Source organism: Mastigoproctus giganteus, chromosome 2, assembly GCF_048544385.1.
Source record: "Mastigoproctus giganteus isolate SK-2022 chromosome 2, ASM4854438v1, whole genome shotgun sequence".
Classification (NCBI taxonomy): domain Eukaryota; kingdom Metazoa; phylum Arthropoda; class Arachnida; order Uropygi; family Thelyphonidae; genus Mastigoproctus; species Mastigoproctus giganteus.
The window spans coordinates 79862745-79885687 of NC_143576.1; the positions used below are offsets into that span (position 1 = coordinate 79862745).

Here is a 22943-nt window from a genome sequence, read left to right on the forward strand (position 1 = left end):
TTAATTATGTTGGCAGTGGCTCTAGATAAATATATACATCTATGAGGGATATTCAATAGAGAATAATCATAATTTTTCATGAAAAACTTAATACTGTTTGCTATTTCTAGCTGAGCTCCTTAATTTAAGACCAACCCCAGATGCATCAGGTAGCAACTGTGCAATTGACTCATGCACATGGTGTTGCCCTTGGCAGTCAATCAAGTTTATGCCTGTTGAGTTTCACCTACATAACAATGTATGTGAAATGAACAGTACGCTGCTCTAAAAAAAAACATGCCGAAGCATATGAAATGTTAAAAGAGGCTTATAGTGAATACTTCCTTGCCCTATCTTAGAATGTTCGTATCATAGCTTCTTTGATTTTTGTTTTGGTAAAATCTTCCTCCACCATTACACTGAAATTTTTTTAGATTAAAAGCATGGGAACATTTGTGTGTAAATCAGAGGTAATAGAACATGCTTATGAATGCTAATATTTGTTTTAAAATATTAGCATTGTGGGATACTAATATTTGAAAGCAAAGGATTTTTCTGTCTATGGATTTCTGTTTCGACTGTCTATTAGATATCCATTGATTATGACTGCTTCAAGAAAGGTACTGATGCAGACTTTGCCCTCTAAAAAAAAAAAAAAAAAAAAAAAAAAAAGAGTCCAGCCAAAAGTTTTCTTTATAACAATGCCTGTCCTATTTAGACTTTGCCAAGAGCATTTGTATCAGTAAGAGATTTGAACTCACACTTTTTTTTTTTTTTTTTTTCTCATTTTGCTGAATATCCTTGAGATAATCTGCTATACTGCAAGCTATTTTGTGCACATTCCCATTCCCCAAATAAGGACAGCTATAGATAATTTTTCTTCTTCTTTCATAATAGCAATTGATGGTCCCTCATATTTTGGACCATGTAGTCAAATGCAGCAACAAAGAACTTCTTCAATGTACAAAAACAAAATCCTCTCTTGATTTATACTCTCCAGAACTTTAGCAGTAGAAATTGTCTATGTTAAATCAGAATAATCCTTCAGGTTTAGACGGTTGTACTAACCATACTAATCAACTTCCTAAACCAAAACAGAAGAATTTAAAAACAAATTTGCACATAGTGTTCTTTAACATATCAAGATGTAACAATCCCAGCACAGAGATGTGAGGTATGTTAGATTACAAAACTACGTTCAAATTTTCAAATTTTGGCATAACACTCAAAAGAAATAAGCAAACCTGCTTTATTCAAGCCAGAGGATAGGAACCTGAACTGACCGTCTGCACCAGTGAGGATAACATGCCATGAGTATCAGCTTGCTTGTCCTGCTAAGATTGCTTTCACCAAAAGTTTGCGATTCAGAAGTTCTTTTTGGGAACTCATTATTTTGTCTTCATTCAGAACTTCTTTTGGATCATTGTTTAAATTGTTGTAAGGTTTTAGGCAGATTAGCAACTTAGGCCATATTATGCAATATATAATGTCAGTAAATTGATTGTGTCTTGTGGTTGATTTGCTGTTTGCTGGACAAATAACCAGCTACACTCACCTGAGACCAACTAACTCAGCCATGCAATGCTGTGAAAAGGACTCAAAAATTCCTTGCATCACTGACAAGATTCAAACTCAGGTCTTTTCTACCCAGTGTGGGGAGGACAGTAATTATACCAATTGTGCTACCCATGAAGGCAATTCTTTTGGATCATGAACTGGATCTGAACAAGAGTCAGTGCCACTCAAAATGATTGCTTTTTTCTACTTTTCCATTTGGTATATCTGAGGAGCGCTCGAATGGCATTTCTCATCACCTCTAACCTGTTTTAAAAAGAGTTGTCAGAGGTTGCCGCTCTTCTACAAGTCCAGTTAAACATTTACTCAAAGGTATTATGTGCCTAAAGATAGCCAAATGTATGCACATATATAATTTTTTTAACTTTAGTAGCATGTATTAATTTAAACCATGTAATACTATCTTTCCTATCAGCACTTCTTTAGAGTAAGTAGAAAATATCCATCAATTATTCACACTTTCATAGAAAGACATGCAGCCTTGCTTTCCAGCACAAAAAAATGAGATGACGAAGAGACAGTTTATTATTACCAAATGCTCAATTTTCTCTTTTAATAATCCTGCTACTCCAGTTTTCAGGCTGACCATAACTGGGACATTATCAATTGTTTCTGATTTCACAAGTGCCAGAAGTTTATTAAAGGAATCATACATTTTCTGGTTGTTCATAAGAAGATGCCCAATGTTGCACACTGTAGAGTCAACTTCACATGTTGGCACTGGGAGGAAGCTAATTTCAATTTTGATGTGTGTGTGTGTGTGTGTGTGTGTGTGTGTGTGTGTGTGTGTGTGTGTGTGTGTGTGTGTGTGTGTGTGTGTGTGTGTGTGTGTGTGTGTGTGAGCGCTTTTCTTTTAATCGTGTTTTGACATATAAGTATTATTATGCATACAAATCTGGTAATCAAGTTAGCCCAACAAGGTTATCTTAATTCAGCATGGCCTATACATATTAATTTTAAGAAGTATATAACTATATGATAATGAATTTTTCATTATCACTTTACTGATGAATTTTCATTACCTTCATCTAAAATTATATTAAAACTAATGGTTATGTTTATGTCAATACTAATGTTAAATAACAATACATTTACATATATTATAATATTATAATATAGAACATTCCATCACGTGGCCGTCAATCCCCTACTTCTTCAGGGGCTTTGAGTGGATTGACAGCCCATCTGACGTAATGTCTCATACCTACCAGTTTCTGTTGTACCTATACCAGTTTTGCCATTTTTGCTATATTAATTTAACTTTCAAATTTACATTTTAAATTTTAAATTTAATATATTTCATTTACTTAATTTTTTAAATTAGTTTAAATTTTTATAATCGTAGTCTACAGCAAACTGTGATAGGGGACACAAAGCCCAACAGGTAAGTATCCGATATTGCGAAGGCTCTTACCTACTGCTACTGTCCTGAGGAAGTTTTAGATTAGAAAGAAGTAATTTCCCGCCTTCTAATTGTTATATAGGTAGCGAAGCTTTATATTGAGCAGTCGCACTTTCTTTATACTGTGTCGTGATGGTGCATTAGCCTCAGTCCCAAATTCCTATGCTAATGTCTGCTGTGGTGGGGGGGGTGTTTTTTGGTTGTTGGGTGGTTGATTTTCTGTTAATTCCATTTGAAATACGCCAACAGTGGAATTTAAGTTTGTCTTATCAAATTGTATTTATATTGGTATTTACATTTGCTTTGACATAGTTTTTTTTATTTTATTTTATTGTTATTTGTACATTTGTTTCTGCCTTACCTCGGACTACGCCGGTAATGCTTTTCTAAGGCATAACAGTATATGTCTTAAAGTATGGCTATATACATATGCACAGCCTCTTACTAGGTGATATCTTCTAATACTTTTATAACATTTTTATCTGGGGAGGGGGGGGGATTTTTGCTGAGGGTTGTAGTGCAGTCAGACGACGAGCCTCATCTGAGCACAAAAAACTGTATAAACATGGGAATTAAATTTTTTAATTTTATGGTATTTTTTAGATTATTTTCAATGAATGTATGTGGGTCGACATTAGGGTGGTGCGTTCTAAAATTTGCGTGTATGGCTGCTTTTATGTGATACCTATTGTATTGGGTCAGTATTTTATTTATGTTGAGAGTTTTAATGAGTTTTTGGATGGCTACCTTTACGCTATTTATATTGTTGCATATTTTTAACAACCTGTTTGATTGATTTCTGATTGTATTTCTATGTATGTGTTTTGCTATATTGCTTTCCCAGTGGGGGAGTTTTATTGTATTGAAGTTAATGTGGTCTCTCTTATCATAGTGATGTGTATATATTTTGTTATGGTTGATGGTAATTTCGCTGTCTAAGTAGACAGCTTGCTGGTTGTTATCCGGGTTTGTACGTTCAATGGTTAGGTCTGTTGGGTAAATGTACTGTGCTACTATTCCAAAATTGTCATGGTTGATCACAAGGACGTCATCAATAAATTTGTAAAATGTAATATTGTCTGCGATGCTGCTTTCATAGTGGTGCAGGTAAAGGTTAGCTATGGAGCAAGAACTGCTAGAACCCATAGCTGCTTTGCATGTATATCTTGTCTCCCATTTGTACACAGTTGCCTTTGACAGAGTTTGACGAGGTCATTCCAGTATTGTTTGCTGCATTGTATGATATTGTGATATTTTTGGTAGTATAGCAGGAGTACTTCTATTAAATTACTGTGTGCTATACTTGTAAAGAGTTTTTGAAGTCGTTTGTTTGTTGTTTGGTTTTTAGGCGCATTAACAACTAAGGCCATATTGCTCCGCGAATATGCGGTGGTCATTCCCTGATCTTTCTGCATCCTCTGTATTTGGTGGTGACGGGCTCGAACCCCAGTCTAATCAAGAAGTGTGTGCTACACACAGTTGCTCCTTCCCACCTGGCTACAGAGGCGCCTTTTTTTTGAAGTCGTACGTGTATATACTTTTTTATGTTATTGCTTTGTTTTGTGATACAGTCCAAATATTTTTTATTGTCGTTGATAATTCTGGTGTTCTTTATTTCATTAGTAATATCTTTTAATTTATCTTCCATTATCTTTATTCTATCACAAATTAACAAATATGATGAAAACGCCACAAAAGACAACAAACCCAGCAAAACAGACAAATACAATAGCAAAATTGAATATAAGCATTTCCAAAAACATAATTTCACCAACATATCCATTGCCATTCTGGCCATTATTGTAAACAATACCAAGAGCGAAATCATGGAAGACATGTACATACTCCTATATAAATCACTATACCCTTATGGATTAAACAATCGGTGTAACGGCAGAAACTTCACATATACTAGCCCTGATAAATGTACTTACACCATTTTTCAGCTCAGCAAAAACTGGCACAATAATGGGATTAAAAACGGTAAAATATTACAAGGGTATAATAAAGACAACTATAAAAAGCCACTAAATATCAAAGACTTTGAAAACCTCCTAACAGAATGGGATCAGATAAATATTAAAAACATACACAATACTCTATTCTCTATTAAAATAATCAAGCTAAAAGCCCTAAATAATGTATACCAAAAGCAAAAAACACAGAACAAACACCTCAACAATGCCCTCGAAGACATATTTAAATTCAGAATAGGCATAAATTATGCCGACCACACCAAATTAGAATACTGCTTAATCAAATACCTAAACCGATCATATGACAAGGTAAGCATAAGTAACATCATAAATAATAATAAGAATTACCTACCCATTAAAAACATCCAAATTAAAGTTAGATACAGCTACCAAACCTATAGGATTAACAATCTGCAACTACAAAAACACGATAGATAATATGAATGAAGACCAACCATGTCACTGCCAAGAAAGTAAATATAAAGACTTCATTAATACACATTACAACCATATAATTACAGGTGAACTCAACATTATCGAAGATAACGAACTTAGAGAGAGCATGAAAAAGGGTACAAAATGCAGACACCCCAGTCAATTTGAAAAACAAATGAAAATATACATGGATCTATTACAATTTGCATTTAAAGTCGCATACAAACACAGTGAACCAATAGAATCATTCCAAAGCTGGATAAACACCACCACTGAAAGCATATTGACCAGTTTCAGAGAAAACATAGCACTACAAAAAAATGATACACAAGATAAACAAATTAAACTTAGAAACTTCAACAGCAAAATAAAAGAAATACAAAACAAATTCGTGATCACAAGCACAGACAAAGAAAATAATAACTTCAGCATTATATATAAAAAATACTATGTAGAAACTATCAAACAGGAATTGAATCACAATGACACATACAAATATATAGACACCAAACCAAACAGCATCAGCAAAAAAATCTTGGCTATGCATAAAAAACTTAAAATAAAAATAGACAGGATGCAATACCCATACATATATTGGATACCAAAATATCACAAAGTGCCAAGAGAAAAAAGATTTATTACATCAGGCAAAAATAGTTATATAACGTATTCTAGTAAGATAATGGAAGATAAATTAAAAGATATTACTAATGAAATAAAGAACACCAGAATTATCATCGACAATAAAAAATATTTGGATTATATCACAAAACAAAGCAATAACATAAAAAGTATATACACATATGACTTCAAAAACCTCTTTACAAATATAGCACACAGTAATTTAATAGAAGTACTCCTGCTATACTACCAAAAATATCACAATATCATAAAATGCAGCACACAATATTGGAATGACCTCGTCAAACTCTGTCAAAGGCAACTATGTACAAATGGGAGACAAGATATACATGCAAAGCAGCTATGGGTTCTAGCAGTTCTTGCTCCATAGCTAACCTTTACCTGCACCACTATGAAAACAGCATCGCAGACAATATTACATTTTACAAATTTATTGATGACATCCTTGTGATCAACCATGACAATTTTGGAATAGTAGCACAGTACATTTACCCAACAGACCTAACCATTGAACGTACAAACCCGGTTAACAACCAGCAAGCTGTCTACTTAGACAGCGAAATTACCATCAACCATAACAAAATATACACACATCACTATGATAAGAGAGACCACATTAACTTCAATACAATAAAACTCCCCCACTGGGAAAGCAATATAGCAAAACACATACATAGAAATACAATCAGAAATCAATCAAACAGGTTGTTAAAAATATGCAACAATATAAATAGCGTAAAGGTAGCCATCCAAAAACTCATTAAAACTCTCAACATAAATAAAATACTCACCCAATACAGTAGGTATCACATAAAAGCAGTCATACACGCAAATCTTAGAACGCACCACCCTAATGTCAACCCACATACATTCATTGAAAATAATCTAAAAAATACTATAAAATTAAAAAATTTAATCCCCATGTTTATACAGTTTTTTTTGTGCTCAGATGAGGCTCGTCGTCTGACTGCACTACAACCCTCAGCAAAAATTCCCCCCCCCCCCCAGATAAAAATGTTATAAAAGTATTAGAAGATATCACCTAGTAAGAGGCTGTGCATATGTATATAGCCATACTTTAGGACATATACGCTGTTATGCCTTAGAAAAGCATTACCGGCGTAGTCCGAGGTAAGGCAGAAACAAATGTACAAATAACAATAAAAAAAAAAATAAAATAAAAAAAAGTATGTAAAAGCAAATGTAAATACCAATATAAATACAATTTGATAAGACAAACTTAAATTCCACTGTTGGCATATTTCAAATGGAATTAATAGAAAATCAACCACCCAACAACCAAAAAAACACCCCCCCCCCTCACAGCAGACATTAGCATAGGAATTCGGGGCCTGAGGCTAATGCACCATCACGACACAGTATAAAGAAAGTGAGAATGCACAGTATAAAGAAAGTGCGATTGCACAGTATAAAGCTTCACTACCTATATTACTTCTTTCAAATCTAAAACTTCCTCACGACAGTAGCAGTAGGTAAGAGCCCTCACAATATCGGATACTTATCTGTTGGGCTTTGTATCCCCTATCACAGTTTGCTGTAGAGTACGATTATAAAAATTTAAACTAATTTAAAAAATTAAGTAAATGAAATATATTAAATTTAAAATTTAAAATGTAAATTTGAAAGTTAAATTAATATAGCAAAAATAGCAAAGCTGGTATAGGGACAACAGAAACGGGTAGGTATGAGACATTGCATCAGATGGGCTGTCAATCCACTCAAAGCCCCCAAAGAAGTAGGGAATTGACAGCCAAGTAATGGAATGTTCTATATTATAATATTATAATATATGTAAATGTACTTTTATTTAAAATTAGTATTGACATAAACATAACCATTAGTTTTAATATAATTTTAGATGAAGGTAATGAAAATTCATCAGTAAAGTATAATGAAAAATTCATTATCATATAGTTATATACTTCTTAAAATTAATATGTATAGGCCATGCTGAATTAAGATAACCTTGTTGGGCTAAATTGATTACCAGATTTGTATGCACGATAATACTTATATGTCAAAACACCATTAAAAGAAAAGCGCGCACGCACACACACACACACGCACACACACACACACACATCTAATTGGCATACTTACAATGGTATTAACATTGCACAGAAGTATTCATCAAATTATATGTTAAAATCTAACCGATTATGCATATTAATAATATATATATATATATATATATATATATATATATATATATATATATATATATAAAGTATAGAAAATTAATAAATAATTTATGTAAAGTTAATTAACAAGAACTAATTAATGCCATCTATACATATCTAGATAGAACATTACATCAGTCTTATTATTTATTTTTTGTATAGTTTAAGTACAATTAGTAAAATAGGTAAGATATATTTCATATAGGATAAGCTGGTAGCTACTTAACTATGGGAGTCATACTGAGTTATGGCTCCCATACTAATAAAGGGGTTCCGTTCCAAAGTATGAAATATATAAGAAAAACTAGTTGAAAATATATATTATTATTATGTTTATTAATTGTTTTATTTTTACTTTTGCTTTGACTAATAATCATCCTTTACTAGGTTTGACCTCGTGGACCAGTTATGGCTATTATAGGGTTAAGTAGCTACCAGCTTATCCTATATGAAATATATCTTACCTATTTTACTAATTGTACTTAAACTATACAAAAAATAAATATATATATATATATATATACACACACAGTAAACCCCTGCTATTCGTGGGGGTTACGTTCCTGTGAAATGCCACAAATACCGAAAACGCGAATACTGAGTTATGGCTTCCATAGTAATAAAGGAGTTCCGTTCCAAAGTATAAAATATTTGTATAAGAAAAACTAGTCGAAAATTTTGTCTATGTATGTATTATATGTACCTTCATAATATGACTATGTACATAGACAGTACATAGTGAAATGCAAGCATATGGCATCGAAATGAAAATAAGAAACAATTTAATATTAAATAATATTTATTATAAATTTGAAACAAATCTTTCAAACCAGCGCCTTTGCTAGCAAAAAAACTTATCCCGCCAGTGATATCACCAGTTTCGCTAAAGTGTTGATAAAGGATGTTTGCCTTTTCATGAATGATGAGTGAACTTAACGGAATTTTATTTTGAGTTCAGTCTTCTATCCACAGATTTAAAGCTTTTTCCATTTTTTCTAATTTAACGTCACGAGTTACAGAGCAAATTTTTGAAGCAATTAGCGCGTTTTCACAGACACTACGGCGGATTTTTTATTCCGATTTTTTGATTGATCGTACCGTTGACTCATTGATTTTATAATGTTTTGCCATGAGGAGACACTTTCACCATTAGAAATTTTGTCCAATAACTCAGTTTTATTCACTAATGTCATCACCTTCTTTGATCTTTTCACATTTCTCTCGTTATTCGTAGCCATATTTTTGTACGGGTTAGAAAGAACTTGTCCACAATAAAGTCACTTTCTTCCGTTAACACGCTCGAAAAAGTCTGTTTTACACTGCAAAAGGTCAATTTATCACTTTTGTAAGCATATCAATTTATAAATTGATAAATTTATTCAATTTATAAGTGTATAAATTAAAAGCAAACAACGAAACCTTCCATGACAAGCGCATAACACATACTGAACAAGGATTAGCGAGAAACATCCACGCTCGTGATTTTGTCACCTCTCTCCCCACCACCCACTGAGCGCTGTTTTTAGCGGGAAAGATAATTTTAGTCACGCCCATGTTTTTTTATGGCGGAAAATGTTCATGGCGCTTTAAAATTCACATTTTTTAAGGTTTCATTTTATATTAAATCAGCAACTGTGAATATGCGAAACTGTGAATACAGATACCGCAAATAGCAGGGGTTTACTGTGTGTGTATGTATATATATATATATATATATATATATATAAATGATCTATGGCAATGGAATATGGCACATTCTTTGGAATCATCACTACCTCTCTTCTACTATAGATGGATTCTCTGTCATAAACCTGAGAGTTGCCAGCTATACGATGCTATCTTCTTGCATTCAAGGTGATGCAGAAATATAGAGATAACGAAATAGTATGAATCAGAGCTGTAATACTCAATATGTTCTACATTGATAATAATATTAGTAAAATAATAAGGAGTTTATCTCAGTATAGTATGCAGAACACTTCCGTATTTCATATACGGAAGTGTTCTATGTACTATATTGAGGTAAACTCCTCTTATTATTTCACTAAGAGATAATGAAAGAAAAGCATTAACCAGTACATTATGAAGATGAGCAAATTATTTCAGAGATATTTCACAATGTTTAATGAATATATTTCTGAATGTGTATATCAACAAAGTGAATGTAGACATTCAGAATTCAAATTATACTATTTCTGTCTGGCCAGGAGAAACAGATTTCTTATATGGCAAAAATTACAACAAATGACTAAAGATTGCAATTTACAAAACCAAAATTATAGTTACTTCACCAGCTGATTAATATCAATTGGTGATTTAATGATAGCTAAATTACCCTAAAAACACATATTAATGGTTTACCTGCCATCAGAAAATATGAACTCCAAGTGTGACATGTACACATCCCATAGATTAAGTTTATAATGTTGTGCTAGTGACACAGCTATCTGGAATACATAATCATCCAGAGTCCTAAATTAAAGACAAAAAAGAAGGTAAAAATAAAGGCAGATACACACGACATACGTACATATATATATATATATATATATATATATATATATATATGTGTGTGTGTGTGTTTGTGGGTCTTTATTATTATAAATATAGTTTAGTGGGTCCTTATTATTATATATATATAAAAAGTGTAAAAAACAATCAGTTAGGGAAATAAGATATAATAGAATTAAATGAGAAAAATAAATCTTTATTTATTTATTCCCTGATTTTTTTTTTTTTTTTTTTACCTAAGCCAGTTTCAACTGGTAAGGGAGAAGGCACAATTAGTTTCAACCCGAAACTTGTAGTATTCATCTTTGTATTCAATTACCATCTTGGGAATGGTTTAGTTCTGTTCCTCCAGTAATGACTGCTCACTTTTTGCATCAAAGATTACTCACTCATCATTTTATGTACATGACATCAACAAAAGCGAACTTGCCATTTCTCTAAAATACAGACAGGTTGCCTCAGTCAGCAAACATATACCAGCCTGTAAATAATTCATTCAATCCATGCGAGCAGCCAATGGTTTATGAAAGAAACACATTTAAACATGTACTGAAGTACATATTTACCTCTTGTGTACTTTTAACCTTTAATATGAGGCTAAATTTGCCCTGTATACCATAACTGTTAAGAGCTGCATGGTTATTTCAATACAGGCAATTACGCAATATGCATATTTTTCACGTCTCCGTTCAATTTCTATATTTGGGAATGCTTTGTTCACTACAGTGATTGCAACTGACTTTAATACACTTTATGACCATATTAGAGGTGACATCATTATCCATAAATCAAATCTATAATGCTAATATTGTTTTATACAGATGTATTACCATTTGTTTAAAACCCAAGCCACCATTACAACAACTGTTTCAAGAGTAGTCTCTTATCACTAGAGGAAGAGGAACCTATTTGGTTCCAAAGATGGAAATGAAAATTGACACACAGAACAGATGCATACAATTTTCAAATTATTCCAATATTTGCTCTGAATTATAATCCTGTAAACTTCAGAATTATATTTCAGAGCAGGATTGAAATATAATCCTATAATCCTGAATAGCTCAGGATTATATTTCAATACTATATAAATAGTTTTACTCAATGTAAAAATGGGATGTGCAAGAAGTTGATGCATTTCTACAAAATAAAACCAAATCAAAGCCTGGCTGATAAATTGTTTCAATGATTTATAGACTGGTAGCATCACAGGCAAACCACAGAATGGACTCACTAGCACAGACAGCTATTAAATGACTGAGCAGCCTGAAAATGAAAAAATTTCTATGAAAAATTTCAAAAACAGCATAAATTTTACCTATAGAAATTAACTGGAATTGAGAGCTACAGGAGTTTAACTATTAAAACGTTGGAATTCTGTGAGTGGACACAAAGACATCATATATCTCATTTGAGATTCTAGTTTATGATATTCTGTTTAGTAAGGAAGCTTGCTTTTCTTTAAAACAAGTAGTAAATCATCACAATTGCAGTTATTTGCACAACAACAACAAAAGCTTGAATCAGATGAAAGATGCACATTCACAAGCTGATCCCAGAATTATAATCCATATATAAATTCACAGAGGTAGCCAGGAAACCATACTTCTTTAGTGTGTGAAACCATAATAGTACAATTTTACTCAAATAACACATGGAATTGAATGTATATCTGAGTAATTTGTAATTTTCCAAAGTAAAATTTCCAAAGATGGAAATGAAATTTCCATCTTTGGAAAAATGCCTTTGTATGCTAGATTAAATTTATTATTTTAGCAAGATAATGCACTTCTTCATTTTGCTTGTTCATAGAAGTTTGATAGAATGGCAAGGTTTGTGGTATGGCCATTTTAATGACCTGAATCAACCGCACTTAATTATTTATTATGGATAGATGAAGCATTCTGATAATGTCGAGATTAAAATAACCAGTTAAAAAGGGAAAATTACAGTTCAGTTATGATCTTAGAGAAGAGATTAAAAAGAGTAAAAAACAAAAAATGAATACCAAAATCAAGTAAAGCAATAAATTATTTCAGTATTAAAAAGTAAATACTATACTGGAGATATGTTCTGAATAACACTGGACAAGAAATTTTAAGTGTTTGATTTTTTTTCCCTCTTGAAATACATATGAATTTTGATGAGCTTAATCCAAATTGGAAGTTACATTTGCTAAGCACCAACAAATTTAGACAGGAATGCAGAATATGCTTAGCGGAATCTTTCTTGTAATTTTAAGTGGTATTACAATAAGTGGTGCACACACACACACACACACACACACACACACACACACACACACACACACACACACACACACACACACACACACACACACACAGGTGTTCAAAGTGCATCACCCCTTAAAATTGTAAGTGCCGTCCGAATAACGTAAGTATATGGCAATATTTCTTACAGATTGTATCAGATAAGATTGACACATGTGGATGATGACGCAATATTGCAACAGCTGTTAATTTCGGCTACATATGCACATTCTGCAAGAGCTGCAGTCATTGCTTGTGTCAGGATGGCGAGTTACATGCAGTTGATGCCACGAAGAAAGAGTGCCATCGTTCCGTTATGTAAGGATGTTCTTCCCATCATATTCCTTATAGACTGTTTTGTAATCAGTCAACAGTGAATAGATTTCTTTCCAAACTCAACAATACTGGTTCTGCTGGTTCTGGAAAAAAGGAACCGGACACAAACGATAAACCAGGACACTACGACAAAACAAGGACTGCGTTTTGAAGCGCTTATGCCTTAAAAACCATAAAGCTTCTTCATCTAAGCTCAAAAGAGGAAGGGAAGAACATACATAAGTGCTAGCAAGTGCAATAACAGTCAGAAGACGCCTCTTCAAAAATGGACCTGTAGCCAGTCATTCTAAAAAGAAGCCCCTCCTCACATAAAAAATGCCTGATCAATTTTGTGTAAAGAGCATGTCAAATGGACCCAGCAGTGGAACTCAGTTATTTTCTTGGAGAAGAAATTCAACCTGCATGGCTCTGATGGGAGACAAACAATTCACCATAGATGTGGTGAAGAATACCATTCAGACTGTATGGTTTTTTTTTTTTTTTTTTTTTTTTTTTTTGATTTGGTAGTTGTTGGCGCATCGGCTTCTATGGCCATATTGCACCTCCCAAGGTTTTTGCAGTACTTTGATCCAAGCCCGAGGCGGGAATCGAACCCGCGACCTTTGGGTTGCCGGGCAGGTACTTTACCCACTCGGCTAGCCCGGTCGGCCAGACTGTATGGTGTCAACAGTGAAATTCCCTACCAGCCAAATGATATGGGTGCATTTTGTATCACAGGGTAGGTCACTTGCAGTTTATAAAAGGTTCTGTAAATGCCAATGGATACCTGGCTATATTGGAAGGCAAACTGCTACCAACCATTACAGACCATTTCAACCTACCAAGTAACTGCATCTTTCAGGACAATTCTGCTCCTTGTCATCAGGCAAAAAGTGTAAGTAAGCACTTCTGTAGCTACTTTAACTTCATTTCTGCATTAGAGGTTCGACAGTAATGTGCTTACATTTGTGACAGGTGAAAAAATGGTTGGAAGAATGGTCAATTACAACTCTTAGCTGGCCAGAAAACAGCCCGAACCTGAATCCTATATAGAACTGTTGGCATCATGTGGAATCTGCTGTTGCCAGAAAGAAACCAAAGACCCTTTGTGAACTTCAGGAAACCATAATTCATGTTTGTAACCACGAAACGAACTATCAGTTGATTATCTTCAGAAATTGATCTTGTCAATGCCTTGACGGTGTGCTGCTGTCATCAAAGCCAGAGGTGGTTCAACTAAATATTAGTTTGCACCTTTGTTTTTTTTAAATAAAATTTAAAAAAAAACAAAAAACAAGATATCATACTTGTTAATTTTAATTAAAAATAAAGAGTTACAAAATAGAAATAAAGAAAATGAGTATTAACATAATATACACTGTACTGCCACTTTATTAGGTACACCTACCTAGTAACATGTTGAGCCTCCTTTAGCCTTCAAAACAGCCTGAATTTGTCTAGACATGGGTTGAACAAGATGCTGACATCAAGATGCTCATCATATACTCCCTCCTGTTGTGTCTGGGCGGAATTGCTGACACTTTCAAATTTAACCCTAACTTGCAACTTTTTTTGTGCAGGAATGGAGTACCATGCAGACATGAGTGTGTGTCACACAGTTCCTTGAGATTCGACAGAGGTGTAGGCCTGCAGCAAACAGTCCTTTCCAGCTCATTCCAAAGATGTTCAATAGGATTGAGATCCACAGACTGAGCGGGCCACTGCAGCAAAGAAAAGTCATTGTCATGTTCCTGGAACCATTCCATAGTGATTCGGGCTTTGTGCACCAGCGCATTATCCTGCTGGAAGTAACCATCTGACTGAGGATGAACTGTCAACATGAACGAATGCACTTGGTCAGCAATGATGTTTAGGTACAATGTGGCATTCAGACGTGAATCTATGGGTATCAATCGACCCAACGTGTGCCAAGAAAACATTCCCCACACCAAAACACTGCCGCCACCACCTTGCACAGTAGTCGTCATACATGACGGGTCCATGGATTCATGTTGTTTTTGACAAATTCTATGCCTTCCATCAACATGACGTGCCAGGAACTTCGACTCATCAGACCAAGCAACTGTTTTCCAATCCTCGATAGTCCAGTGCTGGTGTTTTGCTGGGCCCACAGGAGGCATGCTCTCTTATTCTTCATTGATAACAAAAGGTATGCGATGTGGCCATCAACTGTTGTAACATATCTGTTGCGATATTTTGTTCTGCACACCAAGGTTCTATTCTGGCATGACGTGTGACATTGTGGCCCGTCTATTTGCTTGCACAAATCTAGCCATCCTCCTCTGACCTCTCTCATCAACAAGCTATTTTCTTCTATAGGAGTACCATTGAGGGGATATTTTCTGTTCGTTGCACCATTCTCGATACACCCTTGAAACTGTGGTGCGTGAAAAGTTCAGGAGAACTGCTGTTTAAGAGATGCTTTGTCCAGCACATCTTGCACCTACTACCATGCCACGTTCGAAGTCTGTTAGATCACTCCTTTTGCCCATTCTTGCTATGGTTTGTATGCTTAAACTGATACTAGAAGAGTTGTTCTGCTGCATTTATATTCACAACTGTAGTCATGTGACTTGCAACATTGTGGGACAAGCCATTTTTGTGAGCAGCAGGGGGGTAACTAATAAATTGGCAGCACAATCTATGTACTATACAACATATGTATTCAACTTTTATTCATCAATATCTTCATCAGAGCTTAATATTTTGCACATAAGTGACACTAGGTGCAGATGAGGTAGATGGAAAGTCGTTTGATTGGGTTTTCTGCTTATTTAAAATATATTTTAAATATATAAAAAAGAAGATTACACAGTTAGATTCTTTTTTTTTTTTTTTTCTTCAAAAATCTTAGTGTAGCATGCTAGACAGTCATAAATGCCTCCTTTCACTTTTACAATTCTTCCCATAATTGTGTCTTCTTCTTGAATGATTGCCAACCCCTCAGAAATTGATTTAAAAACTGCAGACATTTTCTGCCTTGTAAATGTTCTGGGAGGATGTGGAATAACAGGTTCTTCTGTTACTTCAGAATTTAGATGGGTCTCTATTTCATTGGTTGTTAATTCCTCAAAATGCAAGTCCAAAAGCTCTCACACGTCAGTCACATCAAGGTTGAGGTCCATTTTATTGCCCAGTTCAACAATTTCCAGATAATTATTATAATAAATACATATTTTAAAAGTTTATTTATTTAAATCTTACAATTATGTTCACTACAAGTTTGACATTTTGTTTTAAAAGGAACTCTTATCTATTGGTGACTTTAAGAAATTTCGAATGATTGTGATGTTCGTTATAGCGAATGTTCATAAATCGAACATTCGTAAACAAAGAGTTGCCTGTATATATATATTTTTTTTAAATTAATGTTAATTAATTAAAAATTAATTAACATTAATATTAATTAATATAGATATACATTTAATTAAAGTCAGTGTATTAATTAATCATTAATGCTTTAATGAACTGCTTAATGTAACTCTCAATCAACCAGAAACTACAGTTATCTGGCATCTACCAATCCCCATGGATGTAGGTTAAAGGGGAGCCTATCCTCTTTACACTACATACAGTAGGACAAGGGCATGTCTGCCAGGGGCAAAAGTTGATGGATGTTGTAGAACAGATATCATCTTTTAAGGGCACAAAGGGTAATACTGTTGTACAGGTTGCACTAATGACATTAAGAGTAGGAGATCTGCATTTACTGAAAAAAAGTTGCAAGTTAGGGTTAAATTTGAAAGTGTCAGCAATTCCGCCCAGACACAACAGGAGGGAGTATATGATGAGAGCCTTGTCAATCAATTCGGCCATGGAGATATTGTGCAAGGTTCATTGGGTAGAATTTTTCTCAGCATGTTCTGTGCTTGTTAACAGGAGACACTGCTTCTACAGGGATGGGATATACTAAAATAGAAGGGATGCAAGAGTGTTTGCTGATGCTATCAAGGCAGCATTAGGTGTGTCAGAAAACTGCTAGCTTGGGCCGATTCACAGACTAAAAGGTTAAAGTAGCTCCAGGCAAAGGTGAAAGTAATTTTTGCACTGCTTCTATTAGAATGAAAACTGCCGTGGAGGAAGGGTTGCTGGAGGTTTCAGGGACCGGTTGGAGCCATCATGAAACAAATAAATACATGGGCTGTGTTAGGATAACTAAGAATAAGAATAGGCAGTGGTGAGGCGAGCCCACTATAAGAATAGTGGGCTCGCAAGAGCCCATTGCTGAGACAATCATTTATTTTACAAATGAAATCCTGAATTCAATTATTGAGATCCAGAGCCGAAACTATGGTAGGACGAGCCGGGATCCATCCCCCAGCATTTTAATGGTGCAATCAATCAGTTACGTATTTTAAAATTGCTTCATTTTTGATTTAATTACATTCGGACCTCTGTTTAAACAACTTCTTTATAGCAAATATTTTTGAATTCCCTTTGGTAAATACATTTAAAATGGTTTCTGCTGAACAATGAAAATTTCCATGTAACGAACAGATTAGGAGAGACAACTTTGTATGTATTGTTCTTACTTCTGGCCTTTAGGAAATTTAGGTAATTAGAAACCGCAAATTAAGGTTGAAATGGATTACCATTTCACAATTTTACTGGTGCCCATAAAACCTATGTAGTCACATACCAAGAAGTCATGCTAGTCAATATGCTTTCCATAGCCAGTTGAGGATTAAGAAGATTCCCAACACAAATAATAGCCTCTGGTCAACTTGTGTTGTGGTTCTTTACTCCAACAAACAGGCACATGTTTTTCGGAGAAGTGAGTGTCCAGTAAATTTCTCCTATGTTTACTTGGTCACAGTAGCTGAATATCCGCGTGATTCTGACATTTTGCTCAATATTGAAAGAACTAGTGACAGCAGCAACGTAAAGGGGGGGGGGGGATTGAGGCAACTAAGAAATATAAACTTTACGAAGATGAAACGTTGGCAGATTTTGAAACTTGGTCGAGACTTTCACCGTGTAGAAAATGTTCTAAAATATAATGCATATAGGCAATAATTAAAAAAAAAAGTATCACCAATCTCCAAAAAACCAGTGCAAATTAAGAACTTGATGTGGAAACTATTAAGATGGGTCGTGTGTTCAGGCCATGATGAGCAGCTTATAGCTTGCAGACGGCAATTGCCGGTTGGAAGAATTATCCCACTTTGTGCAAACATTTTGAATCAGAAGTTAAATATTCCGGATTATTAAATCAACTTTTAAGTCTGGAATTTCTTAACTATTTAGCACTAATGATCAACATCCTGCAGGAGCTCTCTTACCTTTCAGAAGCTGTACAGAATCACTACGGTAAAAGCAAATAAATTAATTATTCGAACTATCAATGCTATTGCTAATTTAAAAAATTCTGAAGGAAATTATGAAGCTAAAATTGGGAGCATGTTGAAGGAATCAAAATCGAAAATAAAAAAAATTACCTCATTACAAGTTATGAAACGCAATGTTTTATCCTTAAAGGATAAGTTATTAATGCAACAGAGTGATTTGAAATTAAATAAAGAAAATAACGATACTGTTGAAAGAACTTTTAAACATATGCTACCCGAAATCGTCAAATATGAAAGAACTTTCATCTCAGTGGCAAGACGGTGAAAACCAAATAAGAAATTTAAGTTTTCTGATAAAATATGAAATAAAAATGAATGATTTTAGAGATATTGTCAAAGACAGTTTATCGATTATCTTTAAAATTGAGTTAAATTCCCTTTTCAATTAAGAAAGCCAGAAATATCTTTGAAACCATTGTGATTACCAGTGCTGAAGCTGAGCAAGCTTTCAGCATAATGAATAATATTAAGTGAATGAATGAATAAATAATGTTAACAATTAAACACGTTGCAGATTATGATGACCATACATCTAAATGAAAAATCATTGCTTCAATCTGATCTGGATCTTTACGCTAAATCTTTCCTTTGTAATCATCGCTCAGCTATTGAGCAAAGCAGAAGATCGACAACAAATATTAATAAAGAAGTAAATTGTACGTGGCAATTTTAGAATAAATTTTTCTTGAATATTTGTGTAATAATTTTTTTTTCATGTAATCTGCGATTTGTGTGTACTTTTTCTAGAAAGTTTGTTTTTTATGTAATGTTTGTTTTTATATTGTGGGATGTTTTGTGATAGGTTTTATGTTATTTGTTATATGGGAAATATTTCATGTTTTTTTTATTTGCAATATTAAAATTTTATCATGAAAAAAATGTATCCATTATATTTCCTTAGGTGTTAAAAAAAATTGAACAAAAAAGTAGCGTGCGTGCCGAGCACGCTCAGTATATGATTTATGTGAAACATCCTCCGTGTTTCTTTTAGATATTTTGATTTGTATATATTGATTATGAAATAAGAGCTTTTTTATTGTAAATATTTTATTGATCATTTACAAATTCTCATAATTTCTAGAAGACAAGATACAATGGATTTATGATAACTCAAGTAAGAGATGTAATGTATACTTGTGATAGGAACATATCTAAGTGTCTCTGGAAAACAGCATTGATTGAAATACCGACCTTGCAGTCAAAACGACATATGCAGCTGTTAGGGGGATCTAACAATGGAATGTAATGAAAATGCGAGACGAAAAAAAGAAATTGTTGACAAATATCTGTATTGTAGCAGTCATACTTATTGGAGTAGTAACTTCAGGAAGGATGATTGTGACGTCATAATATTCAAGAACTCTAAAAAGTTAGAACTCCAGACACTATTGTATCCAGTTATCATCGTAAGGGAAGGCATGATGATCAGGTTTTTAATTTTTTTTTTTTTTTAGATAGATCTAGGAATGTTTTACATATTCACTTATATGCATGGTAAGGGGGCAATAAGCCCCATCCATCCCCCTGAATCCACTCCTGACTCGAGATATCATACCAGTCACGAAAAACATGTCACACGCTCAAATCACACTACTAGTAGTGTAAGCATCGGAACCACCTCCGGTGGAAACTGTGGATGACATCACTTCCATGACTGATCGAATTTACTCAGCAGAAAGTCAGAAAACTGCGAGCCCATTGTTAAAATATTCACAGCTCAGAAAAACATAACAATATCTAAGGAAGTGATAGGTTGTGCAAGGTTTTTAATGACAGTTGACAGAGATGGACAGTGCAATAATGAGTCAGTTTGGTGTGACTAAAGCACTAGGAAAGCAAAAATGTGATCAGGAGTGTGTTATAGGCATAATACTCTAATGAGTAGAACGAACAATTATACAGAGAAATAGAATGGACCAGTAAATCAGATTGTGTTATAATGGGGGATTTTAACTTGCAAGATATAGATGAACTTGTGGGTTGGTCACTCGTACACTAGCAAGACTTTTTTTACTGGATGAGTGGTTTCTACAGCAGCACGTTCGGGAGGCAACAAGAGGGAGTAATACTGTGGAACTGATTATCAACAGTGATTCGCCATGCATTAAGAATCTGCAGAAAAAAGAACCACTAGGTGGCAGTGATCACTGTGTACTGATGTGGGATTTACTTAAAGATGTAACTACCATCAGAGGTAAAGGGAAGTATTTTTGCTTTCATATAGGTGATTATAGTGGTCTCAGAAATATTTTTTAAATTCTGTACAATGGGACCTACTGATTATGTTACCAACAGCAAATTCTAAATGGGAAGCATTCAAGGAATTAATCTTGAAAGCTACTGGGCTTTTCATACCAACTAAGAAATACTGTTCAAGGTTTAAGCCTAAATAGATATCAAATGAACTAATGAGACTCGTGGACAAAGACATTAGTCAAAGAAAAGGCAGATTACAAGAAATCTTTGACAAAGTATATAAAGAAAAACAGTAAAGACTTCTTTACTTATGTAAATTCTAGAAGGAAGGGGATGTATCAGATTGGTCCACTTGACATCGCTGGTTCGATTATTGATGAACCTGCTGAGGTAGCTGACAAATTGAATGAGTATTTTCCATCTACATCCACACATGCAGAATTATGTAGAGAAGTGGAGCACAGAAGCCTATTAAATTCTAACGGGGAGTTAAATAATTTTGTAATAACTGAGAGCAAAGTGGAGGAGAAATTTTCGAAGTGAAACATAAGAAAGGCACCTGGGGTGGATTTGATTTGATTTGGTGTTTATTGGCGCAAAAACAACTAAGGCTATACTGCGCCAGGAAATGATTAAAATAACACTAAAAATGAATTCTGGTAACCTTTAAAAAGGTTACCTCGTCAAATTATTTATATATATATATATATATATATAAGCAGTATAAGTTTAAAAATAAATGATCCAATTTATATATGTGTGTATATATTAATAGCTTGTAAAAACTTAAAAACTGCTGACACGTGGTCGTTGTCTGATAAAATCTGACTGAGTGTATAAGGCTCAGTCGGATGAGTAAAAGCGGTAAAATATATATTGCGAACATGGGTAAAATTAACGCAATCTATTAAAATATGCTTTATTGATAAAATGGTGTCGCAAGACTCGCACATAGGAGGGTCATCAGCCCTCAGCAGAAAAGAATGTGTCAGATGACTGTGTCCTATGCGGAGTCGAGCAAGAACAACTTCCTCGCTCCGATTCCTGTTTCTATTACAGGCTTTATTTGATATAATTTATTTGTTCTCTGTCTCTGCCATAGTTCTTGCCATTGGGAATATATCTTTTTGCGTATTATTTGCCTGTAGTCTGTATAGGGGACTGACAGGCAGCGATTATGAGTGGGTGTTGCTGATTTGGCTGCAGCGTCAGCCAAATCATTTCCCTTTATCCCAATGTGGCTAGGAATCCAGCAGAAGCGGATATCAAACTTGCATTCATGAAGAGAATGTCTCTTCTGCTGAACCCGACAAAAAACTGGATGAGAATTATATCTCGTAGATAATAAAGCCTGTAATACACTCAAAGAATCAGAATATATTATTGACCTTTGGAATTGACAAGTTCGAATGTGATCCAAGGCTAGCTCTATAGCATATAGCTCTGCAGTGTATATGCTGGATTCGGGAGGAATCTGCTGAGATATTATAGTGTCCGGAAAGACAGCAGCAGATCCTACGCACGATTCAGACTTCGAGCCGTCTGTGTAAACGGGCAGGAAGTCTGAGTGCTCAGCTTGGTGTGCAAAGTAGAGCTGCTGGTAGACAGATGATGAGGTCTCAGACTTTACCCATTTCTTAAGGGAAAAGTCGCACGGTGGGGGATGAGCATGCCAGGGTGGAGTAGTTTCTTTTGGTGTTTGTGCCACCTTGTCTACCATGATGTTAAACTCACTGATTAGCTCTTGGACACGAATACCAAAAGGTTGGTTGGCAGTCTGACGGGTATTGTACAAGTTTTCCCAACGTGGCTCAAAAACCGATGTCCACGTAGGATGGTCTGGCAGGGATTTCAACTTTAAAGCATAGTTTAAAGACAACTGCTTACGTCGAAGGGATAATGATGGTTCGTTTGCTTCGACGTATAAGCTCTGGACAGGAGATGTTCGAAAAGCTCCAGTAGCGATACGGATAGCCTGATGGTGGACAGGGTCTAGCCATCGGAGGACACTATCTCTAGCTGAAGAGTATACCTGGGACCCCGTAGTCTAATTTGGGTCGTACAAGTGCACGGTA

At 34.5% G+C, this 22943-nt stretch overlaps 1 protein-coding gene across 1 annotated transcript in view; it reads right to left on the reverse strand.

Moving 5' to 3' along the window:
- The window catches only part of LOC150089359 (NBAS subunit of NRZ tethering complex-like), a 1057261-nt gene that overhangs the window by 254598 nt on the left and 779720 nt on the right, over nt 1-22943 (reverse strand). Inside the window, exon 44 of the mRNA XM_090389247.1 lies at nt 10572-10682. Within this exon, the coding sequence (XP_090245373.1) occupies nt 10572-10682 (111 nt within the window). The remainder of the gene's footprint in view (nt 1-10571; nt 10683-22943) is intronic.